Here is a 22,356-nt window from a genome sequence, read left to right on the forward strand (position 1 = left end):
CACTAGACATAACAGGGTACTCAAAAGAAGAGTGAAGATGTGGAGTGGATGACGATATATATATATATAACATGGCGAGGATGAAGATAGGTAAAGAAAGGGGAAGAAGAATCAGGGGAAATGTCCAACTGGGGATGGGGGTTTTATCAGCTGGCAATGCCATTCAGTGTTTGCTGAAGCAGGATGAAGAGGGATTGGCCTGCAACAACGGACAGCATACTTTCAGACAGAAAGGGCAATCAGCACATCAAAGGACGTTGGAATGCATTGTCTTTTCTATGGGCATGTAACTAGTCATCAACGGGAAGACCCTTCAGCTTCATCGGGACGATCCCACATCTAAACATGAATTTACGCAAAAGCCTTGATCTCGCCCTCCTTCAGCTTGCCCGCACCAACCAGACGCTTGGCCTCCTCAGTGTAAGCAGTCTTGACAGCAGCACCGTCCTTGCCGGCGATGGTCAGACGCTCAGCCAGAGCAGCAAGCTCATCGGTGTCGATCTTGCCCATGATCAGGTCAACGTCAGTCAGGACAGCATCGACCTGAGCGGCGGAGGGATCGCCCGACTCGGCGAAGTAGTTGACATCCTTGACGGAACCCTTGAGAACACGTTTGTTCTTCTTAGCAGCGTTCTTCGCGGCCTCCTTGGACTTCTTGTTCTTCTCGCGCTCGGCCTTGGCGGTCTCCTCGGCGTTCTTCTTGCGCTCCTCCTCCTCGACACGAGCCTTCTCCTTCTCCTCCTGGAGACGCTTAGCCTCCTCTTCCTTGGCACGGCGCTTAGCGTCCTTTCCAGCACGGGCCTGCTGACGGAATTTCTTGATACGCTCGTCCTGCGCTAAGCAGTCGTCGACCAGCGCACGCAGGCGGGTGGTATCGTCGGTCTTGCGCTTGCGGCGAGCGTTGGCGTTCTTCTTCTCCATGTGGCGTTTCTGGTCGCGGTTCTCGTTGTCGTCGGGGACATCCTCGTCGAGGTACTCGAACGTACGCCAGCTGTCAATGTTGTACCAAAAGTTGTAGAAGGTCTCGACAGCCTCCTGGGTGCTGTCCTCGTCGCCAAGCTGCGGGACTGGCTGCTTGGTGGAGAAGCGACCCTCCGACTCGAAAACGGGCCCCCAGAGCTTGTAGAAGTTGCCCTTGGACACCTCCTTCTTGGAAGGCGGGTCGACATCGGCAGCGTCGTCAACCGAGTCAAACTGTCGGCGGCGGACCGGGTCCAGGAGGAGCTCAGTGGCCTTCTGGATACACTTGAAGAAGCTGTCGTTCTCGTCGCGCTGGCCCATAGCGGCCTTCTTGTCAGGGTGGTGGCGCAGGACCTTCTTACGATGGGCCCGTTTGATCTGCTCGGGGGTTGCGCGCCAGCGGTGCTTGCTCAGACCCAGCACGGCATAGTGGTCTTGGCTCTGCAGGGAGTCAGAAAGATGGCGTGAATTATGGAGAAGAAACCACTAACCTTCCAGTCCTTGGCCTCCCGGGACAGCATCATGGCGTCCTCGGGCTCCGAGATGTCATCGTCTTCCTCATCCTCGGTCTTCTTGACATTCTGCTGAGCCTGGATGCGCTCATCCTCTGAGAAAGTACGGTGGTGACGCTTCTAGAGGATTTTTAGTTCCGATCTCTCGAGTTCAGATTCAAGTAACTTACTCTGCGAGCGTGGGCCAAGAAGTGCGGGCCAATGGGCTCCACGTTACGCTGGGTGGCACCAGACAGAGTGCCAACAGGCTTGAAATCCTTCTCAGCGGCCCAGCCCTGGGGCAGGGGCGGGAGAGTCACTTTGACAGTCTGCACGGAGGCCATTGTGGTGCAAGGTGATGGAGAGACCAAAGTTGTGTGGGATGAACGGCGGCATTTTTTTTTTTTGCGTACCTGTTTTTTCTGCCTTGAGCCCCCGCCTACACATAAGCCAATCACAAATTGGGGATTCACTCTGGCGACGGCCCGGCTTCTGTCGAGTTTCCTCGGTGGCGCTTCATGTTGTCTCTTGGGTGTTGAGGTTTCTACTCAGTCTTCTATTCCTTCTCTCCACAAGCCGTTATACAACTCTACGTCCGAATTTACGCTTTTCTGAGTTTGCCGACCACCTGCCTGCATCACCCGATCCCCTGCAATTTCGCAGACTTGCTCTTGAGAGCAACCACATACCTCTTCCTTTGAGATTCCTCCTATATCCCCCGTTCAATATATCCTCAACAGCATCAATGACTACACCCTCTGCTGTCACTGCAAAGAGCGCCTACCGGCAACTCCTGCGCGCAACACGAGTCGCCTTCCGAGGTTCGTCGCAATCAATGCAAACCGAGGATTCAAACCAGCCCGATCGCCTACTGACAAAGGAATATAGATGACTATCGTGTTATGTTAGCCGCTCGCCAGGAAGCCCGCCGCAACTTTGACAGCAACAAACGCGTGGGCATCGACACGGGCCTGCAGATCAACCATGCAATCGAAGTTGCGAATATCTTGCGCCACAATCTTGTGCAGGGCACGAGAGAGACTGGAAACGATGCTTCTCGATGGGGTATGTGATCCTATGTTTTCTTTGTTGATCAGGATTATGGTGGACTCCAAGTCCAGTTGTCTCGGTGGAGGTTTTGACTACAATGACATCAAGCTAACGGCTGTATGTCTTCTGCAGAACTTCGCATTCATGACGAAATCGAGCGAGGTGACAATGACTCTATCAAGGTCGGGGACAAGGATGTCAAGATCCACAAGGCGTGCTCGTCATGATTCGGTGGGAGATTCTTGACACCCCGTATGCTGCCTGCCACCATGACGATGCGATGTTCCGAGCACAACATACAGAAGCATACCAAACTAGGACCAGTGCACTGGCCGTGTATTATAATATACCCGACTCATTTCATACTTTTGGCGTCCCCGGGGTATTTTGATTGGACATACATAGATCTGCATAGAAAAATAAAGAAACACTCCGATTCAACGCCCGCTCCGGAAGAAAAACAAAATATGAGCGATATGCAACCCCCCTGAACCATCCCCAATGATGGTCGTAGCCAGATACTCAGACATTATGCACCCCCAATTTACTCACCAGACATACTGGCGTACTGGACCGAGCTGGCTCCCGGGGGTGGAGCCACAGTGTAGTTCTGGGGCTTATCCTGCTTGCCGGCTTCTTCGCCAGCGGCAGTAATGGCTCGCTTGTCGGACTTGGTGCCTCTCGGAACCGGCCCTGCGGCCTGCCGACCTTCGCGTGCGTTGTTGAGTCGCTCCTCGCGATCCAGATTGTCGAGTGGCTTCGGTTTACCCCAGCGCACGCGTAGCGGGCACCCTTGGATAACAGCCTTGCCCTGGCACTGTTTCGCGGCGGCTTCGGCATCAGCGCGGTTGACATAGTTAATGAAGGCACAGTGCGAACGGTGTGAGCAGATCAACGAGCGAAGCTGGCCGAACTGCGTAAAGAAAGTTCGAAGGGTATGTTCAGGGAGATCGTCCTCTACACCCGTCACGAACAGGGAAGTAATGTTGGGATCCGCAGGCGGGAGAATATCATCGGCCGACGGCGGCAGCTGAGCAGTGCCAGGGAATGGTCGACCACCCCGGCCTCCACCTCGTCCTCCACGTGCACCTCCGCGCCCAGGCAAACGGTTCCCCACGCGGCTTTCGCTCGTTCGGATCGGACCTGGTCCATTTCCGTACCGACTGTGCGTGCGCGGTTCTTGCGAAGCAGACTCCCCGGCATCCTCTCCATCCGCTGGCGGTGCCTCGATGCGGCGGGGCTTCCGATAATATGGTTCGCTGTTGGCAAGACGCCGCAGCAACTCACGGGCCTTGTCGTCGGTCTTCTCATATTCCTCGATCGCGCCACGGCCCTCTTCAATCTCCTTCTCGTGCTCCTGCGCATAGTATTCGCGATTAATCGAGCTGTCCGGGCCGGGAGCAACCATCTTGAGAGCCGCATCGCGGACGACGATCGGAAGACCAAAAGACAAGTCGAGCATGCAGCATTGGCAGCAGTTCTTGAGACGCGCGCAAGTTAGACAGATGATAGAGCGCTTCTGGCGGGAAGTCCGATCGGCTTTCCAGCGGAAAATAGTGAAGGGACGGGTACACTGCTTGGTCAGTTGGCGATCCGGTGGCGGCCTAGAGAGTCACCCGAAAAACTTACAATCTTGCATTCTGCGCCATGATCTTCCTTCATCATTTGGACATAGGGGTTTTCGGGTAGGCAGTTTTCACACACGGACGGGAAGTCGGTGGACTCCCAGCCCGAGCGGTTGAGGTCATGCTTGATCTGCGGCGGCATGGCGATGGGGGTGGAAGAAGCAGGTGCCCTCGGATGGAGAACTAAACGGCAGCCACAGCACGTGACAATCAGGTCACCCCGTTGTGGCTCCGGAAGCGCCACTCTCCGGCACCAGCCACAGTCGGAAGGGCCCCGTGCCGTGCTTTTTCAAAAAGGTGCCTTCGCATTGGACTTTCTTATTTAGCCTTCCCCTTTCCTGCGTCTGTGAGGCCTTGGATTAACTTCTTCTCCCAATTCCTTCAATTGACCCCTTTTCTTCTTCGTCTCGTTCTTCCTTTCTCTTTCCTTTGACTCCAACTTCCTTTTTGTTGTTTTCTACTCCCTCGCCCCTTTTTACTCCCCGTTTCTTCACCATGGCCCCCTCCGCTTTAGAACGCGAGGATATCGCGCGCGATGCCGCATTCAACAAGGCCCTGCACGGCAAGTCTGCCAATGCCCAGGGTGGGTTGGCTGCTATGCGTGGCAAGGACGCTGCCGCGCAGAAGGCCGCCGTGGACGAGTACTTCAAGCACTGGGACAACAAGGCTGCTGGAGACGAGACCGACGCTATTCGCGAGGTAAGAGAGGGTTGTTCTAAAACTGGTATAGGGCGACAGGCCTAATGACCGAAATGTGACAGGCTCGCCGAAAGGAATATGCCACTTTGACCCGGCAGTAGGTTCCCCTTTTCTTTTCTTGGTGGGAATTGCGCGCGCATGACTGACAATAGCACAGTTACTATAACCTGGCCACCGACTTCTACGAGTACGGATGGAGCTCTTCGTTCCACTTCTGCCGCTTTGCCTACGGAGAACCCTTCCTGCAGGCTATCGCCCGCCATGAGCACTACCTGGCTCTTCAGACCGGCCTCAAGGAGGGTATGAAGGTGTTGGATGTCGGCTGTGGTGTTGGCGGTCCTGCGCGCGAAATGGTCAAGTTCACCGGTGCGCACGTTACCGGCCTCAACAACAACGACTATCAGATCGACCGTGCCACCCACTATGCGGAGAAGCAGGGACTTTCAGACAAGATGGCTTTCGTCAAGGGTGATTTCATGCAAATGAAGTTCCCGGACAACAGCTTCGATGCCGTGTACGCCATTGAGGCTACCGTGCACGCGCCTGAGCTCGTGGGCGTGTACAAGGAGATCTTCCGTGTACTCAAGCCCGGTGGTGTGTTCGGTGTCTACGAGTGGCTGATGACCGACGAATACGACAACGACAACGCCGACCACCGTCGCATCCGTCTCGGTATCGAGCAGGGTGACGGTATCTCAAACATGGTGCGCATCGGCGAGGGTCTGGAGGCTTTCCAGAACGCTGGCTTCCAGATGATTCACCACGAGGATCTGGCTGCCCGCCCGGACCCCGTTCCCTGGTACTACCCGCTGGCCGGTTCCTTCAAACACATGGGTTCTGTCTGGGACTTCTTTACCATTGCCCGCATGACCTGGTGGGGCCGTGGCCTCGCCCACCGCTTCGTCGGCGCCGGTGAGACCATCGGTCTTTTCCCGAAGGGCTCCCAGAAGACTGCCGACAGCCTGGCCCTGGCTGCCGACTGTCTGGTTGAGGGTGCCCAGAAGAATCTGTTCACCCCGATGTACCTCATGGTCGGCCGCAAGCCCGAGTAAAAAAAAAAAAGTGGCCGATGGCGTTGATGGACTTTTGTATAAAAAAAATAACCCCTGTGGCGCACGCGTGCATCTCCTCATCTCGCGGCTTTTATTTCCCATTATCTGGTCTACTTTTTTCTACTTTTTTCTCCTTTTACCTTCTGGTTGTCATTATTATCCTTGCCGCTAGGGAGATGCGTCCGTGTCTGCCCCTTCGATTTCACCCGGTGTTGGCAGAGAACGCGTTGCGTGTCGCTTTCTCAGGATTGATGATCATTTCTTTTCTCTTGTTTCTTTTGTTTGCTGAAATAGATATGTAATACTCATTGAGCCAAGAATAATGAGCAAAGGACTGTCAGTGCTACTCCTGGATATTGTCACCATATATATATAGCTCGGACTCGGACGTAATCTTTCTCAGGGATATTAGGTTAGAAACTATTTGTCGGAGTTGAATTTCTTTTTTGATTTTATTATTGTTATTATATTACAATTAACGCTGCTGGTATCCGTCCTTCGAGTCTTTGCTGGGTGGCAGATGCCGTCTGTATCGTGTCATGCGTAGCCAGCGAGTAACATATTGCCTTTTATTCATTTGCCATTGCATATTTAGAAAGGGTAGCGTCGACATGAATTTGCCTGGAGGAAACTTGGATGTGGATTATATAATTGTTATTATAAAGTCGGCCCAAATCTATATATATTAGAATGATGTTCCAGAGTAAAGATAAACCATTCCACATAACTGCATATCTACTTCCATAACCCTCTGGTCTTGAAATATTCCAAGTTAAGCAGCCTCACGAGTGTACACTCCTCAAAGCTCAATTTATCAACGGAGTAGATTTGATAGTCGTTTGTCAAGCCATGGAGGGCCGCATATCCCAAGGCCGAGCGACCATGGCGAAGAGCGTTGAATGTGTATAGTTGGGGTTTTGCGAAGGCAAAAATCCGCTTGGAGATTTGTGACCAGGCATTGAGGTTTGCCTGGGACTCAATTGCATCGCATATGGCTAGAAGAAGCTCCGGCGGCAGGTGACGCGCATGGCGCTTGATGACTTGGGATGTGGGGAGACGCGAAGACTGGCAAGTTTGTGGGAGATCGTCGAGGAATCACTTGGCCAGTTGTCGCCATCCCAAAATGGTAACCTTGAAAGTGAGGCATCTATGCCACACTGCGATGATAGCGGAGACTTTCACCACGCAAGCCAAATAAACAAGACTCATTCCCCCCCCACGCATCCCCACGAAACAATCCACACTTCCCCGGTTCAACTACAAGCTGTGTGCTCAACCAGGATCCATGGACATTCCCGAGTTGGATATGCCAGCTGCATTGGTCGAAGTGGCCCAGATCGGCTTCGAGTGCGACTGGGACGAGGAGACCGGCGAGCTTCGCGGCTGCGACTTCGAGTCCTACGGGGAGTTCGAACAGCCATGCGAGACTGCGATGTGGTTTCGATTATGGAGCGTCCACGAGGAGTTTGACTACACACAATTCCGTTTCTTTGGCTCGACTGCCGCAGGTGACTATGTCGGGTTCTGGCTGGTTCGACCTGATGTCGACATCTCCGAGCAGCCTGTTGTCTACATCAGCTCTGACGGTGATATCGGTCTGATTACTCAGAATCTGGACGATCTCCTCTGGCTGTTCGCCAACGGTTCAGGCCCAGCCGAGGCATTCGAGGACCCAGGGCGTAAGACACAACCGAACGAGGAAATCCGGCCCATCGCGGAGCGCTACGCTCCAGGAAAGTGTCGATCTACGGCGGAAATTGTTGCGTCGGCACAAAAGGAGTTCCCAAACCTCATGGAGCTCGTTCGTCAGATGTATGAGTGAGCGAAATCGCCGATATGAGCCGCGTGCTAGAGCCCCTTACCGAGTGGGGCAAACGCAGTTGTTGAAAGTGCCCGACTGTTCCTGGCGATCCTCATCAATCCGAGCGAAATACTTGCTTTGCTTCAACGCGGGCCTGAAGGCGCCACCACCACCACCACCAACAACAACACTGATATCGATTCAATCTCAACACCCATTCGAAGATCTGTCAATGTGCCTGCTTCCATGCATACATTGATGCCCTCACACATGTGTTTTGCGATCGAGGAAACTACTAGGCAACAGCGGAAATGTATCACTGTATCATTACACAATCGGAATCTGCACCAATGTGCTTGTCCAGCTTCGACACACCGTCGATGATTCGTAAAATCGTGAATGTGCTTTGGCAGTAGAATTCCAAGGCGAAGCATTTGGGTGGAGACGTGGCAGAACAAGTGGATCATCCATGGTTGTCTTATTGGCGTATACGTGCCAGGCACGGGCCCACTGGCTTTCCAACATGACCAGTCAGCCAAGTCGATATTGCAACGTGCACGGCAGAAGTGACTTGCGCCCCCTCGCAGGATGATGCCAGGATCAGAAGGATGAAGAAGATTTTCACGTTTCAAGCCATGCCCGGGTATAAGATGGTGCGCAGCCGCTGTCAGGGCCCTTCCAGCATTCCTCGGATCATCCCTGCATCATGCTTTCTATGCAGTCTCTCCTTTCCCTGATCGGGGGCCTTTCCCTCGTGGGCGCTGCGACTATCACCAAGCAGCCTTCGCAGGCGGAGATCGATGCGGCCCGCGCCAAGGTGCAGCCATTCTCGCCCGTATCCAACGTCAAGGGCTTGGCCTTTGACCGGTTCGTGGATATCTGGCTCGAGAACACCGTGAGTAGAGGGCTTCTCGAGTGACCAATTCCATATGTGTCGAATACAAGTTGACCCCGACAGGACTATGCCACGGCGTCCAAGAACCCGAGCCTGTCCAAACTGGCGTCAGAGGGTATCCTCCTGACCAACTACTGGGCGCTCACGCACCCGTCGCAGCCCAACTACTGCGCATCGGCAGGTGGAGACAACTTCGGCATGGATAACGACAACTTCCAGCAAATCCCATCGAACGTGTCGACCATTGCGGATTTGTTCGACACCAAGCACATCGCCTGGGGCGAGTACCAAGAGGACATGCCGTATGCCGGCTACCAGGGGATGCGGTATCCGCTGAGCGGACCCAACCAGTACGTGCGCAAGCACAACCCGCTGGTGATGTTTGACTCGGTCACGGAAAGCGAGGTGCGGCCGCGCCAGATCAAGAACTTTACCTCGTTCCACGACGACCTGGCACACCACAAGCTGCCGCAGCACATGTTCATCACGCCGAACATGACCAACGACGCCCACGACAGCGACATCACCGTCGCCGGAAACTGGGTCGACCGGTTCCTGTTGCCGCTGCTGAAGGACCGCTACTTTTCTAACAACACGCTTGTATTGCTGACCTTCGACGAAAACGACACCTACGACGAGCCGAACCGCCTGTACAGTATCTTGGTTGGCGGCGCCATCCCGGACCACCTCAAAGGAACCAAGGACAACACTTTCTACACGCACTACTCGATTATCGCGTCGCTGTCTGCCAACTGGGGTCTGCCCTCGCTCGGCCGCTGGGACTGCGGCGCCAACCTTCTCAAGTTGGTCGCCGACAAGACCGGCTATGTCAACTGGGACGTCGACACCAGCAACGTCTTTCTCAACCAGACCTACCCTGGTCCGCTGTCTGCCGGCACTTACTCCAAGTACTCGCCCAAGTGGGCCATCCCCACCACGAACGAGCGCTGCTCCGCGGGACATGGGATCGTCGATGTCGTCAAGAAGACCTACAAGGATCAGAAGCCCACCTACAACTACACTAGCCCTGTCCCGTATGACACTGCTAGCAAGACCAACTTGGGTATCAAGTACAGCCGTACGGTAAGTAATTTTTGCATTGAATGATGATGCTTGCCCTGGACAAGTACTGACGTTTTCATAGAAGGACGGAAAGAAGGAGAGTAGAATTACTCGCTAAAGGAGCGGTGAGAACGACCTGACGATTTGGATAGACTTTTGGCCGTAACAAGCGGATGTATAGACTATGTATATACACTCAATTGATGCCACCACGGACCACTGAAAACAGCCTTGTAGATATACAGTTCCAATAGCTCGATGTCCGAATGAACTACGTATGAATTAGATTAAATGGTACGTCGGGAGCATCATTTATGTATATCAGTAGACTTTTGATTTTCGGTTCTCATTCTATATACATTACTCAGAATGCCATATCAGTTGATACAATCCCGCCTCATATGCCAGACACAGTGGACCTAAGCAGTCTACCCAGTAGCATAAGTACTCCGCTTCCGCAACGACTCCCCAAACCTCCACAAAAGCAGCGGCGCAGGAATCCCAATCCCAATAGCCACAAACGCAAGCACACTATTCCCCCAGCCATAATGCAGTGATTGGTACATATACGGCGCAAAAAGGGGGAACCCAAAACCAGCGAGCGAGCGCAGACATGCGGTAGCCGCAAGGGCACTCGCCGCAAACCGCGTGTACGCATCCACCATATACGTCTGGAGACACTGGTATGCGACGATACTACCCATGCCGATGATGCACGCCCCGATATTCGGCGCGATCCAGTGGCAGTGCGTTTGCGCGGTCCAGCCGTAGATAAACAGACCCGCGGGGAGGAGTAATGCCGCGACGAAGAGGAGCGGCACGCGGAACTCGGGTCGTCCCGTGTTGTTGTTTTTTGCTTTGAGGCGTCTGTAGATGCGGTCGTTGAGCGGGGCGCAGATTTGTGACCCGAGCCAGAAACCCACACCGAGGGAGATGTAATTTAGGCCGCCGATTCCAGTGGATTCATTGTAGTATTCGGGACTGGTCCAGAGGGTTGGGAAGGTCGAGAGGACGAGGTACATGATCCCGTATACGTAGGCCATGTAGATCGCGAGGACTTGGACGATCGACTGCGTGAGAAGGAGCCGGAATGGTCTGATCAGCGATGTGCGCAGGACGTGTGGCAGGGATTTGTTTTGGCGCTCTGTCTCGGTTTGGTAGCTCTGGTCTCCCGTGTCTTTGCGCAGCCGGTGGGCGCGGTCCCGTAGAATCTTGGGGCCGTAGGTCTCGCGCAGGAAGAACAGCCCGGCCACCTGAATAAATCCGTCGGCGATGGAGGTCGCGTAGAAGACCCAGCGCCAGGAGGTGTTCTCGGCGATGAAGCCGCCGGCAATTGGCCCGACTGCCGGCCCGAGCAGTGGTGCGAGACTGTAGATTGCGATGCTCTTGCCGCGCTCTTCGGCTCGGAAGCAATCCGATAGAACGCCACCGCCGACCTGGTATATGGTATGTGTTGTAAGCAAGCACACTCCGTGGAGATAATGAGTAGACGTTGGAATGTGTGGATGGGGACTTACAGCCAACGGAGCACTCCCACCCAGTCCCGCAAAAAACCGACAGACAATCATCTGCACTGCAGTCTGCGACACACCGCATCCAATGTTGAAGACGAGGTAAAATAAGTTGGCCAGTTGCAGCACTATGACTCGGCCATATATTTCAGAGAGTGGGCCGAGGAACAGCGGGCCAACGGCGTAGGCCAAGACGAAAATCGACAGCGTGAGCTGGGAAACAACTTCATTTTGAATATTGAAGTCGGCCGTGATAGTCTGCAGAGCGGGTGCCACCATTGACGAGGACACCGGGGAGATAAATGTAAAGGAAGAGACAGTGATGGTGGCGGCCCATTTCTTCCTGCTGGACCAGTTCTTAGGGTTATCGGGGTCATCGGGGCCATCCCATGAGATCTGGACTTGTTAATACCCGCTCACAGAATGGAAATGAATATTTCGCTGGAGGATAAACTCACAAACTTCGGGTTATTACGAGAGGGGTTTGATCTCACTGTCCCGGACTTTTCTAGTTCAGCTCCCTGCGCCTGTCCTCTCTCCAGATCAAGATCTCGCTCGTTGACAATGCCCCCTCTTACTTCCTGCACAGCTTCAGACGTCTCATTGCCTATTGGCTGGACATCTTCCTCATTGTCACTGTAATAGACGCCCTGATTGTCAAGATGAGGTGCCGAGTAGACTCGATCTATATGCGCGCTTGTATTCGACCTCGATCGTAGCCGGGACTTGATAGAGCCAGCAAGTCGCTGGGACCGTAATTCAGTGCGTGATACAGTGCTCTCTGTTTCAGTGCTGCCGCTAGACACGGACGTATTCCGTGATTTAATTGACTCGGCTTCATGGTTAGGTTTCAACATGGCCGGCACTCGTAGAAATAGCAACCCCCCAATGAAGTAAAAACAATTATCCAGGCAGAAGAAAACCCCGAACACAAGAAAAAAGAGCGGGGTATGACTCTTTATACTATGTAATTTAGGGCCCGAAGGATCAACGGCACAAGGACAAAACCTGGATGCACAGCGCCCGGTGATTAAACAGAAAATAATAAGAAAAGAAAGTGCTTAACACCGAAATGTGGAGAACTAGGCCCCAGAAATTGCATTTTAAACGCCGGTTATTGGATAGAGCTCATTGCTTGTCTGCAATTCCGCCCCTGTTTATCCGCCTGGACTTTGTTCTGCGGGCGGCTTGGGCCGTCGGAGATACCGTGGGACATGAACGGCTCTGTGACTCTCCGGTGCCTTATGCCTCGCTTTCTCGGGTCTTCGGCACGCTCACGTGAGAGCCTTGCATTCTTTGTTTATTTGACCGTTAAAATTAGTAGAGACAATGAGCATTCTATTATAGGAGTGGAGTTTGGTGGAAGCATTCTGTGGGATACAGAAAAAAAAAATTTACAAGGCTGTAGCATAAAAGGCTCCATAGAACAAAGACCCAGAATCTTTGTAACGCCCGGCAATCATCAAGGCCAACTTGATAATCAACAAGAAAGACAAACAGATCCGCTCAACCCTAGGACAAAACGATGCACAATTTTGGAAACTCACAGTTGAAGCACATGAAACAGACATGAAACCCAGAAAGAGGCAGTTCTTTCACATCGCTAACTTACAATTTACTGCCCAGAACTTTTCAGAGCAAAAAATTACACCACTACGGGCGAACAAAGACATTGCAGTTTGGTTGTTCTGACAGTCGAGAGTTGATCTTTCCAATGACTTGCTTCAATTCATCTGCAAGTGTCAAAGCATTGATAGAGAGGTATTTGGTGCTAACTTCTCGAGAGACCTCCCTGAGCGACCTTACCACAAGGGAAAGCTGTTCCTCCTAAGATAGCAATGGTACTCTGGTCAGCAATGTGTCACTGACATGTTAATTAGAACGGGGCTGACATACATAGATTGCCCCATAAACCTCCAGTATGTCAGGGGACAGTTCATTGACAGCCTTGATCATGTCCCGGGCACACGTATTGTACATATGCGCAAGAGTGATGTCAGGATCATCTTCGAGGTTAAACCCCAGCCGCTCAGCACAACCTCACTCCTCAGCTTCTCGGAGAAATATGAAGCGCAAAAAATGTGACGTGATCACCAAATTTGCCCGCTGCATCCACAAAGCTCGCCTCTGGGTCACATCTTGCTTTTGCTACCCCCTATGTATACGCCTAGAGTCAGTCGTAAATCTTTTTCTATACAGAAAGAGAAGAGAGAAAAGAGATAATTATAAAAATAGATTAAATAAAGTATTAGAAAAATAGATAGAAAATAGATATAGAAAACAAAGAGAATTGATGAATTAATTCAAGAGAGAAAAAAATATCAATATAATAATAAGAGTAGTAGTAAGATAGCTATCTATATATTTAATAAAGAATAGAATCTCTTAAATGGGATACAATGTAGTCGATAAGCCAATTCAATCTAATTCTTATTCTCCACTATCTCTTTCAAAGTCTCCTGAGCGAAGCGATGGTTAGCGGCTTGTAACAATAACAGTATCTTTTCATTGAGTGCCTGACACGGTGGTTGATCACGTCGATATTGTACTGAGTATGAATCGAGCAATCACCTTTCCCACAAATTCTCCATCATGCTGATTTCCAGCTCTCGCCATTCCGCTTCTGTAAGTTTCATCACCGAAAATACCCCGATTATTCCTGGTGTTCAGCAGGCAGGTCATGATGCTTTCATTGTATTCGGGGTGGCCCTGCAAGGTCAGAATACGGTTAGGCTTATAAAGTCACTGTATTCAACATAGAACACTAGATCCAATGTTCTCGCATCCTTCTGGTGCATCCAGCACAACATCACAGTGCATTTGTTGGAGATGGGATGTGGATTTCAGCACATGTCAAGCTCATGGACAAGAACTCAGCTCACCAGTATGTCCTTGCCGAAGACATGTTTTCCAGTATGAGTTAATTTCATCTCATCCACAGACACCTCCAAGCCAGCCATGCTCCTGTCAACGCGTGAACCCAATGCTCGTGCAATGATCTAATATCCGAAACAAATACCAATCACAGGCTTTGTGTGATTATTCAAGATATTTCAGACATAGTCGACGAGCTCGAGGATCCAGTCCTCGTCGGCAAATTCATCGTGCTCTGGAATAGCCAGTAAAATTACCTTATGTTGTAGACGACAATAACCTACTGTTTCCAGTAAGAAGGAGGGCATCGAACTCGTCGGGCCGGGGATAAGTCTTATTGTGAACGACAGCTCATGGAATAGATTGAGGGACAATAGTTGCATCGTCGAGCTTGGTCTCTAGCGCAGGACCGAGTAAATTGCTGAAAATTTCCTTGTAACGACCATGTCTGGATATGATGGGCTCAATGGGTATATCGCATTCTAGAATGGCAACGCGACAATAGGTCGTCATTGTGTTTCAAGACCAAGCGTGGACATGGCAATGATTTGAGATTGGATTCATAGAAGACTCATTCTACAGAATCTTTTTGTCCCATGTTCTTTCTGTTGACTGTCGCTGAGTGGGTGGTGTGGAACAGCCGATAGCGGTTCTTTACCGCGCGGCCTGAGACAAGGTCACCGGCGCAATACCGAGCGCAGTGGGCCTTGATCGTGTGCGATGGATGTTCGGGGTCACTGCGGAGCCCGTGGATTGCGCGGGACGATTGCACCGCGCGAAATCTCTCGGCCAGCGACTTTCCATCTCGCGCGATTTGTTTTGACGAGCGACAGGACTGGAGCGACCCGCACCACAACGAGTCGTATTTGAAGCAACGCAGCCAACAGCAATGGCCTTGAATTTTCAATTCATATTACCTCAAGTCGTTCTAGCTATTTTCCCACCTTCCTCGCCAGGATGATAACTCCCACCGTGATCACACTCGAAACCCTCCCCACGCTTCTCGCCGACGACATCAAGGTAAAAGTCGCCGGTATCGACAGCGATGGCGTGTTACGTGGCAAAGTCATGGCCAAAGAGAAATTCCTTGCCATTGCAGAAGAAGGATTCGGATTCAGCTCTGCTGTGTTTGGCTGGGATATGCACGACATGCTCTGGACGACGGACGCCCGCATCGCACCCCCAGAGTCTGGATACGCAGATTTTCTGGCTGTTCCTGACCTGAATTCGTTTCGGCGTCTCTCGTGGGAAGAGAATATCCCTTTCTTTCTCGTCCAGTTTCTGGGTGATGGGAAATCGGTCTCGGCGGATGGACGGGGAATGCTGAAAGGGCTGGTAGATCGGCTTGCCGCGGAGGGGTGTCATGCCCTGGCAGGAGGTAAGATAGATCATATTCTTTTGGCATTTTGTTATCTTCTGACATTTGATATGTAGTCGAGCTTGAGTTCATGAATTTCCAGACCCCGTCTGAGGATGGGTATGGCAGTGCATCAAAACACCCCGACCTTGCCACGTTCCTGGAGAAGAATGCTCCCAGTGCGCTGAGGCCATTGACGGCTGGTATGTTCTGCTACAGTTCCACACGTCCGGTTGCCAATAAGAGGTATTTTTATGATATCTTCAACACCTGCGCGCAGCTCAACTGCGGCATTGAGGGTTGGCACACCGAGGGCGGGCCTGGTGTATACGAAGCAGTATGTTGTTCGACTTCAAGGCTACCGGGGTAGGCACCATCTGATTCTTTTCAAGGCGTTGAAAGTCAGTGAAATCAGCCAAATGGCCGATAAAGTCGCACTGTTCAAGTGAGTACCCTCCTCTGCTTTCACTACCATTCAACTCACCGTTGTATAGATTGCTAGCAAAGTCACTCGGAGTCGACCACGGCGTCACGCCCTGCTTCATGGCCAAACCAATGCAGGGACTCGCGGGTAGCTCTGGACACATCCACATCTCCCTTACTGACAACCACGGCCAAAATCTGTTCTCACGCGAGAATCCCGAGACAAATCCACAGTGGGCTGACATCGCGCACCTCTCCGACATGGGCCGACATTTCCTGGCAGGACTTCTTAAAGCGCTTCCAGATATCATGCCGCTCCTTGCCCCCACAGTTAACTCCTACAAGCGTCTCATCGAGAACTATTGGGCGCCAGTGCATATCAGCTGGGGCTTCGAAGACCGCGGTGCGTCTATTCGCCTCATCACGCCCCCGGTGTGTAAACCTGGAGCGATGCGATTTGAGGTCCGCATACCTGGAGCGGATTTACATCCACACTATGCGCTCAGTGCTATTCTTGCTGCGGGCTGGCGAGGCGTGCAGAAAAAGCTCGAGATTTGTGTGCCGCCTGTGTCGGCTCGCAGGGCAAGTGATCCCAGGGCCAAATACGCTTGAACAAGCTGTGGCACGATTTGCTGCTAAGGATAGCGTTGCAAGAGAGATTCTGGATTCGGAGTTTGTTGACTTCTTTGCGGCGACAAGACAGCATGAGTTGGGGCTCTGGAGGGAGGCTGTGACTGATTGGTAAGTGATTGGTCATGCGTGTAGAAAGGAGGTTGCTAACATCGCAATAGGGAGCTGAACCGGTATATCGAGACAGTATAATTGTAAATAGATTTGAAAGCGACCGGTTCCCAGTGAGTCTGAACTAGATACGACATCACTCGCTGAGGATATCGAATAGCCAAATATTTGTCGTGTCTTTTTCATCCCTAATCGGCTCATCTTCATCCTGCTCATCAGTTAGCACGGCCTCTAGAGCTTCATGGAACAATCTCTTGTACTCGACCTGGTTCTCTCCAAATTTTCAGAGGTACCCAGCATAAGAGATTTAGCACCCTTCCCCCTTTTATAATCTATAATCTGGTCTGTTGTGTTATCAGACGAGATAATGCAACCTCAGTGGCATCAGCGATGAGGTAACAAATTGATTGATTGAAAATCAGTTGGGGTGTTGGGATTTCAGGTGAAGGTTCCTCCGAAGCCTCGGTTTATATAAAAATATTAAAAATCTTGACGTTGAACATAAATCAATGAAAAAAGAATAAAAAGGAATAAAAAAAGGCAGTAGAACTCCCAATTTTAACAGGGTAACCCATAGAAGGACCTCCCGTACGCAGTTGGGCTATAGCAGCCAGTGAGAACAAACGCTAGCTAATTAGAACCCCCATTTACTATATATATTGGACTAGCCCCTGACCCTCGCTTCGTTGGGGAGGCTACTGGGGATGTAGTCAAGACTAAAAATTAAATCTCGAAGCCTTATGAGCTGAGCTTAAGGCTTTGAGTGAACCTTGAATTTATTAAAGATATTTGATCATCTATTCAGTGGATAGTTAGATACTTCACGACTAGTATCATGATTTAACCAGTAAATTTAATCTCTATCATTATATTTTATCCTTATGTTCTAATTCTTTTTGCAATCCTCTTTGGAATTCATTTAAAATCGTCTATAAACCACTGTTTGTGTATACAACGGAAACCGCAGGCGATCATACAAGTCATCAGAAAAAAACAAGACATCTACCTAAGCCCAAAAGACTCGCTCTTTCCAAATACAACATAACAATCTTCATGGTGATAATGCAGGCTGTAGACATCTGCCAGCCACTGGCCCTTCAGCGGCGGTAACGACCCGACACGAAAGAAACAATCAGAACCGCCACACAGATAAGGAAACCCAAGATCATAAAGGCCGCATCCGCAGTAGCAGACTTGCACCGACCCTCCAGTTCCGAGTACAAATGATAGCCCGCATAATAGCAGGCCTTGAACGAGTCATCAAAAGCTGCCGCGCAGCCCCCGCTGAGCAAGACATTGTCCTGCAAAGTCTGCCAGTTGGAGCAGCTAGTACCGCGTAGCAGAACGGCGTAAGTCTGGAAGCAAGTTTAGTAGCTGTGGTTATATCGACAAAAGGGCAATTTGGTGGTCACGTACGATGCCACCGGCAAGCAGTGCAAGACTGGTTACTCCATCTATGAGCCAAGTGATGACTCCATCGAGGCTATCGATGAACAGAGCCGCAAACCCGATGAGAGAAGCAACAATTCCAAGCGCGCCTGTAAAGGCAGCGTAACCTGTTGCGGGTGGGAGAACACCGTCGTGTTGACCCTTGGCGAGAGTGATAGATAGACCGAGGACGATTACTGCAAAGAGAAGCTGGGAAAGATGTTAGCATCTTGCCAAGACACGCAAGAGATGTAGAACTTACTTGAACAACGCGGAGAATGCCTGTGAACAGCTGCATTTTGACTGGGATTTTGTCCGTCACCTCTGTCAACTGGCTGGAAAATGTTTGAGAGAATATTGTTGAGATATGAAACAGGCGGGACACTCGACAAATATATCTCATAACCAGACTGGACTAAGCTAAATTTGCAAGATAAAATAAGTAACATAACGGCCAAGTCTGTCCATGACAGCGTATAAGTGTGCACGGTAAATCCACTGGGTTTGTATGTAGGGCGGGCAGATGGGGCGAGGAAGGGCGGTGCTAGTGACTTGGAAGGAATGATATTCTGGCGATCATACTGAACAGGCTAGTCAACTATCTAAAGATAGTGGCAGCTACCCTAAAAGTAGATTCTGGGGCCGTGCTCATAGGGCTATTTTAAGCCCCTTCAACGAGAAGAAGCTCACATAAACCGAGAACACACAAATTTACGCTTGTTTTGGCTAGGAGAAGATCGCAGCTGCCAATAAAGTCCTACGTAATGAGTTTCGAGTACGAAACGATCTTCGAAACCGAAGTTAGTCGCTCGATATGTGTTTTTCGAGTCCGTCTGTGCCCCGCCTTGAAACGCCTGGGCATCCACACACCCCAGCAAGCTGAAGCACGGGTGCTTCAGAAAAGATCCTGGACACTAATAGTAGAGAATCTTTCCACCCGATAGAAATTGCCTCGTAACTTGGCAATCATTCGTTTTGGGTTTGAAACCAACTCGGTTTTGTTGATAGTCGGGGACCCCGTTGGGTTTAGACAAGACATGATCAACCCCGCAATGGCCCTTCGATAGCACATAGTGACATACAATTATAAGTATCTTTCTCTTTCTCTATTCATTTATTGATTCTGCGAGTCAATCATTTCTTGTGCTGTGCCCTCATCTGCTGTGTCGTTCAATTCCAAAATGTCCAAATATTTCAGTCGCATAGAGATTCTCCCAGCCACGGAAGAAGATTGCCCGACACTGGCGCAGGTTGAAGAGGCCGCCTTTAGCCAAGCTCGTCAGGAGGAATCAAGAAGTCTCAGTGAGATCATGTTCGGCCCTCCTGCCGCGGAAGGTGAATCCCTTCGCGCCCAGGATCTTGTTCACAAAATGCAGACAGACCCAACCACGAGACTCTACAAAGCTACAATCAAAGAAGAAGCTACGAACATGAAAAGGATCGTCGGCTGGTCTGTTTGGAATCATTACCTTGAGCCTCAGCCTATGGAAGAGCGAAAAGACACCAGATCCCGGTTGATCGGGAATGAAGACGCTTTTCACGAGTTCTTCGGCGCGTTGTTGAGAGCAAGAAAGCTGTACATGTCTGGGAAACCATTTTGCTGTAGGCGCCTGACATATCCGTATAGTTTACACAGTGTGCCCACTCATGCTGATCTAAAGTAGTGCTGGGTGTGCTGGTCACCTTGCCCGAGTACCAAGGCAGAGGGGTCGGATCTGCTCTTCTCGAGTTTGGTATTTCTGAAGCTACCAAAGCAGGTCTTTCTGAGTTTTGGCTGGAGGCTTCTGCCGATGGATACAGCCTCTACCGGAAATTTGGTTTCGAGAATGTCGACTTCGTCCATATGGATCTGACAAAGTATGGAAGTGTTGGACAGACAAAGCATGTGTGTATGAAGAAATCACTACCGTGAAAGTGAAAGAGCCCAAGAGAAAAGCTGCCTTGAATGTTGATGAGAACATAGTTATATTGGGTTGCAAATGTCCAGGGCCATGAAGAACAGCATGACAAGAAACGCTTGAAAGGGTCAAAAAGGAGTCTTCCAAGTGATCAAGACAATGGCAGGTGCCGCTGTCAACCTACACCGAGGCATCTTTTGCTCATGTCGCGTTGATGAACAAACAGAACTGTCCCAGAACACCATTGCAAGCAGCGAAGTACTGCTATAAATCAAGGATCCAAGGTATTATCATTATCATCTTCATCTTCAACGTAGGCAGCATGGTCCCCGGTATTTGTTTTCGTCTCGGCACCAGATTCAGTCTCAGTCGCAGCGCCTTCATCCTCCCCTGGAGTCTGCTCGTGTGATTCCTCATATTGAATAGTCCCCGTGGGAGTGCGCTGTGGTCCCGCAGGCCTGGATTCATGGACTGACTTGCCCTTGCTTCCTTTGTTGGTCGATAATGGATGCTCGACTTCGCTCTTGAGCTCTGCACCAGAATCTTCCACGAGGTGCGAAGAGCGAGGACTGCACTCCTTCTTGGCCCGGGCATGAGCACGACGGATAAGCCGGTTGTGGTAGTCTTCCTGTTCGACCTCGGGATCTTCGTGAAGAATACGACGAGCAGCTTCGCGGCCCACAACGGGGAGTCGGTCGACCCCTTGCACATTCTTTGGGACTAGTTTGGGATCGAGAAGTCCAACCTGCACGAGTACACTAGCTTGATCCCAGTACACATGCTCTGAGTAAAGACGCCCGGCACGCATGCTGACGATACTGACCAAAATAATCTCAACGCGCCTGTTGGTTGGCGGCACCCCCGGCAGCATCCATGGGACTTCCTGGGTGTGTTCGAATGCCACATAGAGCTCGTCGACTACACGGTCTGCTCCCACGGTACGAGATAACAACCGGAGTCGCATGGATGGCGGCAGTTTTCCAACGAAATAGTGTTCGTAGAAACGACGCAGGGCCTGTGAACCAATGCCGCCGCTCAATGTTGGGGCGTACGTAACAGACGGTGTTTTATGCTCCACATACCCAGCCATCGTCTTTGCAATATTCGAGGCGAAGAATTTACCTGGCATTGAGTTAGCCAAAGTGGGGTTTAAGGGATTTCCGTCATTAACTCACTTTCTTCGTGCAGCTCCCAACGTCTCTCCAGATCCGCATCCCTGGAAAAGCCCTTCCTTACAACCTGCAGTGTCCTGGTCCAAGCAAGTTCGCACGCCAAATGGTCATATTCATCGAGGTCGTGCTCTGCAAACCCAGGTTGCGCAGAGTCGTATGTGAACGCCGGATATGCTAGTTCCAAGCGCCCACCAGTCCCGATTCCAAGGTTGATCGGTCGAGTCCTGCGGCGCTTCTTGCCTTGTAGACCCAACGCAGTGGGGATGGTGGTCACATCCACTGACGTACCCGCGAGGTGCACCAACACTTGAAGGGAGAACGGGAAACGAGATCGGGTATCGGGGATGTTGCTAGGATAGTACGCGACAAGCACACAGAGACGACTGGCATTGGTGGGTTTGAGGTAGTAGTCAAGACAGTAGTTTGCGGCATCCCCGAATGCTATGCAGGGTTAGCTATGGCTGCATCAGCGAAGCTGGGACGGACGGGGATACATACCAAGTACCCCGTAGTTCTCGCCGACACCAAGTCCGTTTTTGATGGACTTGAGCTGGTTTTCATATTCCTTTCCACCACCATCATAGGGCAAGTAGACAACATCGAAACCCTCATCTTGCCAATTCTGGATGGTCTCCGTATCGAAGTCGGCGGTCTCGGCTGTGATGCATAGACGTGCATTATTTGAGCCGTTGTTGTAAAGGAATCCGGTGCTCGCACCCGGTGCACTGATTGAAATCGTGGCCATTTGCTGTTTGTGTGGTCCTCGGGTATAAAGCGCCTGGTGGAACTATGTATGCTGTTCAGCGTATCGATCTCGTTGCAGATGCTCCTTCTCGATGGAACCTCAAGAAAAACGCGATTGCTCAATTGAGCTAGGTAGATTCAAGTGTAAAATGGGCTTGTTCATCGGAATCAACATCAAGACTCATGAATGTCGACCGTGGAAGCAAGCCGTTTGACAAGTAACGGCCGCTACGTCATTGGCGTCGTGCGACGTCATCACCGATACAACCGTGGAACGGCCATTTAATTAATTTCGAGATTGTCAGGAACAGCAAAGCATTAGAAATGATATACAGAGAGAATGATCAATTTAAATAGTCAAGTAATGACCATGGGGGATGTAATGACTTCGGTTAGCATGTCATCCTCATAGATCGATCTCCAAAGTCTTTATCCGCTGAAATAATCCCCGATGATTCGAACGGTGTTCCCGGGGGTTTTTCACTTGATGAATTTTAATTTGGCCCTGGTCAGCTTGATCCATGGATAGAGTACCCTGGCTTTAGGACTATGAAATCTTTCTATCTCTACCAT

The 22,356-nt window shown here is 51.0% G+C and overlaps 13 protein-coding genes across 13 annotated transcripts; 6 read left to right on the forward strand and 7 right to left on the reverse strand.

The window, feature by feature from the left end:
• Positions 1-351: 351 nt before the first annotated feature.
• On the reverse strand, positions 352-1,795 carry NUU61_003604 (putative ribosome associated DnaJ chaperone Zuotin; the record flags this gene model as incomplete). Its single annotated transcript, XM_056654186.1, has 3 exons — positions 352-1,401; positions 1,452-1,592; positions 1,643-1,795. The coding sequence occupies 3 exons, from the start codon at positions 1,793-1,795 to the stop codon at positions 352-354; spliced, it is 1,344 nt and encodes a 447-aa protein (XP_056512213.1).
• A 401-nt stretch (positions 1,796-2,196) lies between these two features.
• Positions 2,197-2,728, forward strand: NUU61_003605 (LYR motif-containing protein; the record flags this gene model as incomplete). Its single annotated transcript, XM_056654187.1, has 3 exons — positions 2,197-2,272; positions 2,340-2,516; positions 2,634-2,728. The coding sequence occupies 3 exons, from the start codon at positions 2,197-2,199 to the stop codon at positions 2,726-2,728; spliced, it is 348 nt and encodes a 115-aa protein (XP_056512214.1).
• Positions 2,729-3,045: 317 nt separating this feature from the next.
• On the reverse strand, positions 3,046-4,268 carry slt11 (Pre-mRNA-splicing factor ECM2; the record flags this gene model as incomplete). Its single annotated transcript, XM_056654188.1, has 2 exons — positions 3,046-4,074; positions 4,131-4,268. The coding sequence occupies 2 exons, from the start codon at positions 4,266-4,268 to the stop codon at positions 3,046-3,048; spliced, it is 1,167 nt and encodes a 388-aa protein (XP_056512215.1).
• Positions 4,269-4,621: 353 nt separating this feature from the next.
• On the forward strand, positions 4,622-5,877 carry erg6 (sterol 24-C-methyltransferase; the record flags this gene model as incomplete). Its single annotated transcript, XM_056654189.1, has 3 exons — positions 4,622-4,825; positions 4,888-4,922; positions 4,983-5,877. The coding sequence occupies 3 exons, from the start codon at positions 4,622-4,624 to the stop codon at positions 5,875-5,877; spliced, it is 1,134 nt and encodes a 377-aa protein (XP_056512216.1).
• Positions 5,878-7,162: 1,285 nt separating this feature from the next.
• Positions 7,163-7,699, forward strand: NUU61_003608 (uncharacterized protein; the record flags this gene model as incomplete). Its single annotated transcript, XM_056654190.1, has 1 exon — positions 7,163-7,699. One exon carries the CDS (start codon positions 7,163-7,165, stop codon positions 7,697-7,699), a length of 537 nt encoding a protein of 178 aa, XP_056512217.1.
• Positions 7,700-8,384: 685 nt separating this feature from the next.
• Positions 8,385-9,753, forward strand: NUU61_003609 (putative acid phosphatase; the record flags this gene model as incomplete). The annotated part of the gene is made up of 3 exons (XM_056654191.1): positions 8,385-8,573; positions 8,637-9,656; positions 9,718-9,753. The coding sequence occupies 3 exons, from the start codon at positions 8,385-8,387 to the stop codon at positions 9,751-9,753; spliced, it is 1,245 nt and encodes a 414-aa protein (XP_056512218.1).
• Positions 9,754-10,063: 310 nt separating this feature from the next.
• On the reverse strand, positions 10,064-12,003 carry NUU61_003610 (MFS transporter; the record flags this gene model as incomplete). The annotated part of the gene is made up of 2 exons (XM_056654192.1): positions 10,064-11,542; positions 11,641-12,003. The coding sequence occupies 2 exons, from the start codon at positions 12,001-12,003 to the stop codon at positions 10,064-10,066; spliced, it is 1,842 nt and encodes a 613-aa protein (XP_056512219.1).
• A 1,714-nt stretch (positions 12,004-13,717) lies between these two features.
• Positions 13,718-14,106, reverse strand: NUU61_003611 (uncharacterized protein; the record flags this gene model as incomplete). Its single annotated transcript, XM_056654193.1, has 2 exons — positions 13,718-13,879; positions 14,029-14,106. Coding segments are annotated over 2 exons (240 nt in total), but the record flags the coding sequence as incomplete, so codon positions are not given.
• Positions 14,107-14,199: 93 nt separating this feature from the next.
• NUU61_003612 (uncharacterized protein) lies at positions 14,200-14,533 on the reverse strand (the record flags this gene model as incomplete). The annotated part of the gene is made up of 2 exons (XM_056654194.1): positions 14,200-14,370; positions 14,393-14,533. The coding sequence occupies 2 exons, from the start codon at positions 14,531-14,533 to the stop codon at positions 14,200-14,202; spliced, it is 312 nt and encodes a 103-aa protein (XP_056512221.1).
• Positions 14,534-14,977: 444 nt separating this feature from the next.
• On the forward strand, positions 14,978-16,701 carry NUU61_003613 (glutamine synthetase family protein; the record flags this gene model as incomplete). The annotated part of the gene is made up of 7 exons (XM_056654195.1): positions 14,978-15,398; positions 15,455-15,714; positions 15,770-15,822; positions 15,872-16,356; positions 16,418-16,541; positions 16,592-16,603; positions 16,656-16,701. 7 exons carry the CDS (start codon positions 14,978-14,980, stop codon positions 16,699-16,701), a joined length of 1,401 nt encoding a protein of 466 aa, XP_056512222.1.
• Positions 16,702-17,638: 937 nt separating this feature from the next.
• Positions 17,639-18,267, reverse strand: NUU61_003614 (MARVEL domain-containing protein; the record flags this gene model as incomplete). The annotated part of the gene is made up of 3 exons (XM_056654196.1): positions 17,639-17,896; positions 17,958-18,179; positions 18,232-18,267. The coding sequence occupies 3 exons, from the start codon at positions 18,265-18,267 to the stop codon at positions 17,639-17,641; spliced, it is 516 nt and encodes a 171-aa protein (XP_056512223.1).
• Positions 18,268-19,150: 883 nt separating this feature from the next.
• On the forward strand, positions 19,151-19,881 carry NUU61_003615 (GNAT family N-acetyltransferase; the record flags this gene model as incomplete). The annotated part of the gene is made up of 2 exons (XM_056654197.1): positions 19,151-19,571; positions 19,634-19,881. The coding sequence occupies 2 exons, from the start codon at positions 19,151-19,153 to the stop codon at positions 19,879-19,881; spliced, it is 669 nt and encodes a 222-aa protein (XP_056512224.1).
• A 257-nt stretch (positions 19,882-20,138) lies between these two features.
• NUU61_003616 (dienelactone hydrolase) lies at positions 20,139-21,784 on the reverse strand (the record flags this gene model as incomplete). Its single annotated transcript, XM_056654198.1, has 3 exons — positions 20,139-20,989; positions 21,043-21,480; positions 21,538-21,784. The coding sequence occupies 3 exons, from the start codon at positions 21,782-21,784 to the stop codon at positions 20,139-20,141; spliced, it is 1,536 nt and encodes a 511-aa protein (XP_056512225.1).
• Between the last annotated feature and the right edge of the window lie 572 nt (positions 21,785-22,356).

The sequence above is a fragment of the Penicillium alfredii genome (assembly GCF_028826965.1).
Source record: "Penicillium alfredii strain IBT 34128 chromosome Unknown utg000005l_segment0_segment0, whole genome shotgun sequence".
Taxonomy (NCBI): Eukaryota; Fungi; Ascomycota; class Eurotiomycetes; order Eurotiales; family Aspergillaceae; genus Penicillium; species Penicillium alfredii.